Below are 9,356 nucleotides of genomic sequence, written 5' to 3' on the forward strand. Positions count from 1 at the left end.
TGCAAAAAGTGAATTTTAAAATGGGTGCAACAGTGGATGCAAAATTGTGTGCAAAAGTGGATGCAATAGAAGTCAATGCAAAAGTAGATGCAAAACGAGACACAAAACCCGATGCAAATCCCGGTCCAAAATTGGATACAAAAAGGGATGCAAAAATAGATGTAGTAGTTGATGAAAACCTAGACGCAAACATGGATGCAAACGTGGATGCAAAATTATAATCAAAAGTGGGTGCAAAAGGAGGTGCCAAACTAGGCGGTAATTGTGGCACAAAAATATTAGATGCAATAGTGGGTACAATAATAGATGCAAAAGAGGATGTAAATATGGATGCCAAACAAGAGGGAAAAGTGGATGCAACAAAAGTAGATGCAAAATTTTATGCAAAACTAGACACAAAACACGATGTAAAACTTGGCGCAAAAGGGATGCACAAATGGATGAAAAAATGGATGCAAAAAATGATTTAAAAAAGGATGCAAAAAAGGATGCAAAAGTCAATGCAAAAGTCGATGCAAGTGTAGGTGCAAAAAGTGGATGCAAATGAGGATGCAAAAGTATGTCAAACAAAATTAGGTGCCAAACTTGATGCAAAACCTGGAACAAAACCTGGTGTAAAGGATGACACAAAACTTGGCATAAAATTTGGTGCAAAACGTGGTGCAAAACCTATTGCAATACCTGGTGGTAAACTTGGTGTAAGATTTGGTGCAAAACTTGATGCAAATTTTGTGTCAAGTTTTGCACCATATTTGATAAATGGATGCAAATAGCACCAAAAATGGGCTCTAGATGCAAAAAAAGAAGTAAAAAGTGACGCTAATCGCTGGTTTTGTTGTAGTGTTTAAGGATGACTGCCAACACTGGAATGCTTAGTGCAGTTCCCAGAACTCTTCCAAATCTGGAAAGAAGCTGAAGTATTTTGCAAGAGGAAGTGCTCCTAATAATTTGAAGAGGGATACCTTCATCTTAGAAAAGGGAGGTCTACAACCTACATTAAAAAGGAAGAACCTCAACCTGAAAAGGGAGGTCTCAACCAGCGATGGTTTAAGGATGACCACCAACTCTGGAATGCTTAATGCAATTCCTGGAACTCTTCCAAAACTAGCAAGAAGTTGAAGTCTTCTACTAGAGGAAGTGTCCCCAATTATTTGAAGAGGGAGAAGCTCAACCTAAAAAGGGAGGTCTCAACCTTGCATAGATGGTTTAAGGCTTACCACCAACCAAAGGCATGCTCAGGGGCATCTTTGTCTCTGCCTACATCTCTGAATTTGGTATGGAAAGTTGTGCCTCAAGCTCGCTTGATGTGGCATTGAAGCTTGCAGATGGAGAAAAAACAACTGCAAGACCTTTTAATATTCTAGAAGAGATTCTGACATATGACTGAAATATTTTCTTAGTTGTTGAAGCCCATTGCCAAGAAGTGATTCATCCAAGATGAATCTTTTTTTCTTGCAAGAGGTTTGTTTCTCAAGCATCTGTGTGAAGAATGAGTGGTTTTATGACAGTTCTCACATGGACAAAGATCAAAATAGTGATCTTTCATATGGCCAACTCAGTCACAATGTTGGCATATAACATTATGTTGTTGTTGTTGTGGAAGAGGACTATAATCTGAAACAACTGAAGGTGAATTGTCATGAAGAAATACAACACTCTAAAACTGGATGGGCTTTGAGAAATATGGAATATGAAAGGACACATCTTTGTCATTTCTGAGACCAGTTATGTGCTTGTTATGAACAAGCTCTTCCCAAGGACTGATGATGGGTTTGGGAAGTGCAAGCTGAATTTCTGCATCTTTATGCAAATCTACTCCTTTATTGGGTACTAGATCAACATTATTAATTTGCTACTTATGGGAGTCTATCTCAATGTTCTAATAAGAAACAGGTTCAGAATGATGCCTCTAGTGCACTGATGATACTTTGAGTCCCTCAAAAAGCTAACTAGATTAGTTTATTTGTATAAAACAAGCTTTTTGGAAGAATATGTCAAGTTTCTTGAAGAAATCTGTCAACCACGCCTTAGAAAACTAGAGCATTCCTTTAATATAAACTTTGTCAAAAGGTAAACTAATCCAAATTGGAAAAATTTATAGTTAGAGCTTAGCTGACAGGTCACTGAAGAACATAATTTATAGACTTTTCAAAGACCAAAAATTCTTCAGCAAAATCATACTCCCTTTTGCGAAATGGTTTTCTTGTCCAAGAAATATCTTTGCCCAAATCTGCTCCTCGTAGAGCTTGCAAAACTTGACTTCTTATCTATTGAAAATGTAATACAAGCAAACTTTAGTTGAAACTAGTCCAAATTGAACAATATATTGACTCAAATCAGCATTGATCTCTCAAACATGTCTTCAAATATTAAATTTATGCCCTACACTAGTTCGAATTCCATAAGCAAAAAGACAACAAATGATTTTTTTTTTTTTTTGTCTCTGAAAATCCAAATCTGACGCAGAGACCATCCAAAACCATTCCACAGTCAATAACAAATCTCCCTTGAGGAGGTGTGGCCCTAAATTCTCCAAATCATACCACGAAAATGGTCATCACCCTGTAAGGCAATTTCAAAGCTCTTAAACAAGGTCTTGAATTGAATTTCTTACGCTCTTAGTTAGTATATCAATGTTGGATTTGAAGACGGGAAATATTTCATTATGGCGAAGTTACTCAACCAACTTTTGTATGTTTGCAGGTAATTACAAACATGTGTGTAGCCTAGTGGATGGACACCACCCATTCGTGCAGTTGTTTCAAATGTGGTGGCTCAATTCATTAAGAAATTTGACGCATATCCAATTCTGCAGCAAGAAGGTAGCCAGAGGCTAAGAACACTACAACAAAACCAGCGATTTGCGCCAGATTTAGCGCCAGATTTGAGTGCATTTTTTTTGTAATTGTGATGAGCAACCTGGCGCTAAATCTGGCTCTATTGTACAATTTTTAAAGCGTCCTTTTTTGCACCTGATTTTGCATCCTTTTTCACGCTAGATTTTGCATCATTTTTTACACCAAACTATGCATCATTTTTTGCGTCAAATTTTGAACCAAGGTTTGCATCTTATTTTATGACAGGTTTTGCTTCTAGTTTTGTGTCATTTTTTGCATCTATTTTTCATTCTCTTTTGCTTCCTATTTTGTGTCATTCTTTGCTTCCATTTTTGCACCATCATTTGCATCAAGTTTACACTGTATTTTGAATCCAATTTAACGTCTTTTTATGCATCCATTTTGTGTCAGTTTTTGCATCTAGTCTTACGCCAGGTTTTGTATCTAGTCTTACACTAGTTTTTGCTTCTATTTTTGCACCAGCTTTGGTGCCTATCTTTGCACCATGTGTTGAATTTGATTTAGCACCAAATTTTGCATCCATTTTTTTGCCCATTTTTGCATCGTTTTTTTGGACCATTTTTTACATCCACATTTACATTTGATTTGTCTCCATTTTTCCCATCTCATTTTGCACCATATTTTGCGTCATTTGTTTCATCCAATTTTGCATCATTTTTAACACCATCTCTTGCATCTAATGTTACATCATTTTGAGCATCCAAATTTGCATTTGTATTTGCATCTTATGTTGAGTCATGTGTTGTGTCCACCTTTGCATCTTATTTTGTGTCTAATGGTACATTCAATTTAGAGCCATTTTTTACGTCTACTTTTGTATTTGTTTTTGAACCAAGTTTTGCATCCAATTTTAAGCTATTTTATGCCCCTTTTTGCACCATTTTTTTGTGTCTACTTGTGTCCAATGTTGCACCATTATTTACACCGACTTTTTCATCCAATTTTGCATTTTTTTGGTGTCTAGTTTTACATCGTTTTCACCATCCAAATTTGCATCTTTTTTTGCCTCATTTTGTGTCCAAATTTGCATATAATTTTGTGTCTGAGTTCGAGCCTAAATTTGCATGTGATTAGGAATCATTTTTTACATCCAATATGGCATCCTTGGTTTCACCTCTTTTCACCCCCATTTTGCATCTTGTTTTATGTCTTTTCTTACATCTTTTTTTTTTTCCTTTTTTGCACCCAAGTTTGCATCCCAAATTTACACCATTATTTGCATCATCATTTGGCATATTAATTTGTAATGTTTTTTGCTTCTTTTTAATGCTCAACTTTGCATCTTATTTTACATCTAGTTGTTGTCTTTTTTTGCATCTAATTTGGTGCCCATTTATGTGTCCTTGTTTTTGCCCAATTTGATATCCTTTTGTATGCCATGTTTTGTTCCCTTCTTTGTGTCAACTATTGCACAATTTTTCACTTCTAATTTAAAACACTTTGTATGTCAATTGTTTGCATTTTGTATTAATTCCTAGTTTAACATCCAATTTTACTTTCAATTTTGCATCCATGGTTACATCCGCATTTGACTTCTTATATAGAGTATATTTTTCTTTACATATATGACCCCCTTTATAGATTCATAGTGAAATATATGATAGTTTCTAAATATCATTAAAGCAGATATCACAATTCAAAATCATTTGTAAAGAAATTTAAGAGAAATTGACAACATCCATCCAAAAAAATAACAATGTGTCATTAACAATTTTCAAAACATGTATAAAATAGCAACATAATACTAATAAAATCAGTATTATTTTTAATCAAAACAAGTAAAATTCAAATATGATTAACAAATAAAAATATTTCATGAATATCGTTATTCTACGATAAATTAACAACATACATAAATCAAACTCATCGTATGATTACAAAATCAAAATGTCTCATTGATATAGGGTAAATTCACAACACCCATCTAAACATAACAATGTCATTCTACACAATAATTTCTTCATAAAAAACAATGCATGTGCATGCCTAGCTACCACCACCAAGATCATCCTCATGATCATCTTGACCATCCTCATTACTCTGATCCACATCATCACCAACACCGCAACTATCATCATCATCTCCTCCTTCACCACCATCATCCTCATCCTCATCCTCATCATCTCTTGATATATGTTGAACGTAATTTGGATCATCGTCTTGGCAATCATTACCTATAGCATTCTGACAAAAAAAATCAATATTACATGTTAGTATTAATTACATAACACAACGCATGTTTTTGTTATACAATGTTAACCATAAAATGAGGTAAGATATAATATCTAATAGTACTAAAAAATAAAATGAAAATATGGTTTAAAAGTATATTGGAAATCCAACTAAGATTACATACCATAGAGTCCATCCAAACAACAAATTCAACCCATCTCTTTTGCTGCAGCACCTCCTTTTCCAAATGATTTGGAGGTCTTCCATATTTTAGTTCCTATCAATCAGTAAATAGGGAGAAATTAGATAACAATGAATTTATTCTAGTACAAAATTTATTAAAAAAATATCACATGTTTACTATACTTACAAAGGTTGTTATCAGTGCTTTTAAACCTTTCTGGCCACTACAATGAGTGACTTTTGTCTTGGTTAACCTCGCCTTGGATGCCTTGTCCTTAAACATAAACCAATTCAATTTATTTTCACACAAATACATGTCTAAGATACTTATAAGTATTAATACATTCTAAATAATGTTTAATGAAAAATTCAATACCTGAATGCTCTCATTGCCGGCTTTTCTTTGTGCATACAACTTCTCATATGATTTTACAAGTTCTTTCCATACTTTAAAAGGTATGTCAATAGGTCTTTGTTTCAATCTTTGATCTTGAGGCATTTTTTTAATTTTTCTTGTTTGGTTAAAAATTTTGGTTAAAAAAAACCGAACAAGTAATTCACATCAATGGCATGGGGACTCTATGGATATGTGTAAAAAAATGGCTATAAAGAAAACATCCAAAAAACATATGAGCTCTCCCTTTGATGGTCACTTGGGGCATATGGTTGGAAAGGAACAACTCCATTTTCAAAAATCAAGGACAATCCTTTCTCAAAGTCCTTCCTAATATTTGCATCCCTTTGTTGATCTACACGATGTAACCCTAGGTCACAAGTACCTCTCTAGGGCTTTGTATATGGTACACTGCTCCTACACATAGACAATTGTGCCCTTGTCCATTGAAAGTACCTTTACTTAGCTTTGATTCATCTGATATATCACCTTGATCCATATAACTTAGAATATCATTTAGGTGAAAATTGGGAAGCTTCCTGTGTGGTATAATTCCACTAAAAAGCAGAAGGAGGATTGCTGAGGTGACAATGGAAATGCACCTCATTGTTCTATTAATGTCCGACCTTTGCCTTGTGAGAGCTTGCTAGATTTTGAAGAAACAGGCCTGATATCATTAAATGGCAGTCATGGTAGTTCGACAGTGAAACCAACATTGCACTGAAGGCAGGGCACACTTCAAAATTGTTGAAAAAAATGTATACACCATGATAGAAAATGACAATAAAAAAGATGTATGTGGTAGATTGAGCAAGGTAATAACCATTCTTGGAAAGTATCAACTTGTAGCTATTATAGTAAATGTTGTATTCATTTTTCAGATAGTTTTTGGGGATAGTCCTTCAAGGATGTATCAATGCCCTACTCAAGAATACATGCTTGAAGATGCCCTGAGAATGACATTGGTGCCATTCTTTGGCATACTTTAGAAAATAAAATTGATTCTCTTGTAAGGCAGAAGAACACACCAATTGGTCATATGGATCACCACATTGTTGAAATTTGTTCCAGGAATGCCTTGAAAAAGAACAGTGATTTGTGTCCAAAGGGAACAGAAGAGTGCAGAACTGATAATATGGCCTTGACATGCAAACTGTTGAATCTGTGCAAGACTCAAAAATACAACAGTCTTGTACTTTTTCATATAGTCTTAAAACCAGAATCCAAAAACATGCAGTAAAGGGGGATATTGTTTTCTCGGAAGAGATGCTCAAGAGCCAAGAAAACACCTTATGGTTTGACAACAATTATAACAGTCCTTTGCAGGGATGGGTAGATATATCATGTAGCAGAACATGTCCAAAGTTACAGCCCCTTCATGACATACTTCATTTGCAGGCATCCAAATTCATTCCCAGAGAGGCATTGACAGAGATTCCAACTTGTAACCATTCAGAGTTTGATGTCTCCCTGTTTTCCATGATGACTAAGCACTGAGGGAAGGGGCATTGTGCTTCCAAGATGTTAAGGTGGCTGCATTGGATCACTGACTTCACCTAGCAGATGCATTTTGTACATGCTACAGTAGGGTAGGAAAATGAATAAGTTCACTTGAGCAGTAGTGTAACAAAAATAAGCTCCCTTGAGCATTTTATTTGGTTTTATTGTCAATGATGTGTTTGTTGATGAGGAGGTCAATCTCATGTGTACATGACAAGATTCTGAGGTTCTCATGCACTTCTGAGAAAAGCACATGTCCCCAAGTAGGAGCCAGTTGTTACCCATTATTTTGCACAGGGGTACCCCTATTGAATTTACTTACTAACCTAGTGTTTTTCATCACTAAGAACCTCAAGGACTTGGCTTGTTGGTTTTATGGACATTGACAGAGGATTTGATGACATGGTGGTTAATCAGTGATGTAGTATTTGATGATGTACAACCCCTTTGTTGGAGCACATAGGGTTCAAGCATGGCATGTTCTTCAGTCAGAATTTTGAGCATCTTCATGTTTCCCTAGGCAATTCACAGATCTCAAGGTAGTTCATGCATTTCAAGGCACAGGTCACATCCTCCAAGGCACACATGGGCTAGTTTCACTCACATGGACCTCTTCTTGACATGCCATGTGAAAATTCCTAGAGCACTCTCATGTTTTGAGCCTCTTTTTACTAAATTTGTGGGGCGACCCACTAACTTGGACATCCATATGGTTGTTGACGATTTTACAACTTATTTTATGACATGGAGAATCATTTTCATGCTTCATGGAGGTGTCTTTAATTGAGATATGGACATGGTCATGCCTTGGAGGCACCTTTGGAGGGATTATGAGCGCTATTTGAGGAGTCACCCACTTCTAGAGGGTTTATTCCACTTATTTAGAAGGTTGTTACACACTTGAGAACTAGACGATCCCTAGGCATCCCTTTGTTGATCTACACGATGTAACCCTAGGTCACAAGTACCTATCTAGGGCTTTGTATATGGTACACTGCTCCTACACATAGACAATTGTGCCCTTGTCCATTGAAAGTACCTTTACTTAGCTTTGATTCATTTGATATATCACCTTGATCCATATAACTTAGAATATCATTTAAGTGAAAATTGGGAAGCCTCCTATGTGGTATAATTCCACTAAAAAGCAGAAGGAGGATTGCTGAGGTGACAATGGAAATGCACCTCATTGTTCTATTAATGTCTGGCCTTTGCCTTGTGAGAGCTTGCTAGATTTTGAAGAAACAAGCCTGATATCATTAAATGGCAGTCATGGTAGTTCGACAGTGATTATATTCCTTCCTGGAACCAACATTGCACTGAAGGCAGGGCACACTTCAAAATCGTTGAAAAAAATGTATACACCATGATAGAAAATTACAATAAAAAAGATGTATGTGGTAGATTGAGCAAGGTAATAACCATTCTTGGAAAGTATCAACTTGTAGCTATTATAGTAAATGTTGTATTCATTTTTCAGATAGTTTTTGGGGACAGTCCTTCAAGGATGTATCAATGCCCTACTCAAGAATACATGCTTGAAGATGCCCTGAGAATGACATTGGTGCCATTCTTTGGCATACTTTAGAAAATAAAATTGATTCTCTTGTAAGGCAGAAGAACACACCAATTGGTCATATGGATCACCACATTGTTGAAATTTGTTCCGGGAATGCCTTGCAAAAGAACAGTGATTTGTGTCCAAATGGAACAGAAGAGTGCAGAACTGATAATATGGCCTTGACATGCAAACTGCTAAATCTGTGCAAGACTCAAAAATACAACAGTCTTGTACTTTTTCATATAGTCTTAAAACCAGAATCCAAAAACATGCAGTAAAGGGGGATATTGTTTTCTCAGAAGAGATGCTCAAGAGCTAAGAAAGCACCTTATGGTTTGACAACAATTATAACAGTCCTTTGCAGGGATGGGTAGATATATCATGTAGCAGAACATGTCCAAAGTTACAGCCCCTTCATGACATACTTCATTTGCAGGCATCCAAATTCATTCCCAGAGAGGCATTGATAGAGATTCCAACTTGTAACCATTCAGAGTTTGATGTCTCCCTGTTTTCCATGATGACTAAGCACTGAGGGAAGGGGCATTGTGCTTCCAAGATGTTAAGGTGGCTGCATTGGATCACTGACTTCACCTAGTAGCTGCATTTTGTACATGCTACAGTAGGGTAGGAAAATGAATAAGTTCACTTGAGCAGTAGTGTAACAAAAATAAGCTCCCTTGAGCAT

The 9,356-nt window shown here is 36.0% G+C and overlaps 1 protein-coding gene across 1 annotated transcript; it reads right to left on the reverse strand.

Annotated features, from left to right (window-relative positions):
• Positions 1-4,727: 4,727 nt before the first annotated feature.
• LOC149177769 (uncharacterized) lies at positions 4,728-5,638 on the reverse strand. The gene is made up of 3 exons (XM_089423466.1): positions 5,401-5,638; positions 5,215-5,307; positions 4,728-5,042 (listed from the first exon to the last, which is right to left on the reverse strand). Exons 1-3 carry the CDS (start codon positions 5,527-5,529, stop codon positions 4,845-4,847), a joined length of 420 nt encoding a protein of 139 aa, XP_089279592.1. The 5' UTR covers positions 5,530-5,638; the 3' UTR covers positions 4,728-4,844.
• Between the last annotated feature and the right edge of the window lie 3,718 nt (positions 5,639-9,356).

This window comes from Pinus tabuliformis, chromosome 4_1 (assembly GCF_031772625.1).
Source record: "Pinus tabuliformis cultivar Carrire ecotype Pingquan chromosome 4_1, CPIR1, whole genome shotgun sequence".
Lineage (NCBI taxonomy): Eukaryota > Viridiplantae > Streptophyta > Pinopsida > Pinales > Pinaceae > Pinus > Pinus tabuliformis.

Excerpts from the sequence above, each read along its gene's own strand:
- LOC149177769 (XM_089423466.1), bottom strand. The coding sequence starts at position 5,529 with ATGTATTTGTGTGAAAATAAATTGAATTGGTTTATGTTTAAGGACAAG. Across the intron at positions 5,308-5,400 it reads AAGCACTGATAACAACCTTT|GAACTAAAATATGGAAGACC; the intron begins GTAAGTATAGTA and ends ACTGATTGATAG. Across the intron at positions 5,043-5,214 it reads TTGTTTGGATGGACTCTATG|AATGCTATAGGTAATGATTG; the intron begins GTATGTAATCTT and ends TTTTTTTGTCAG.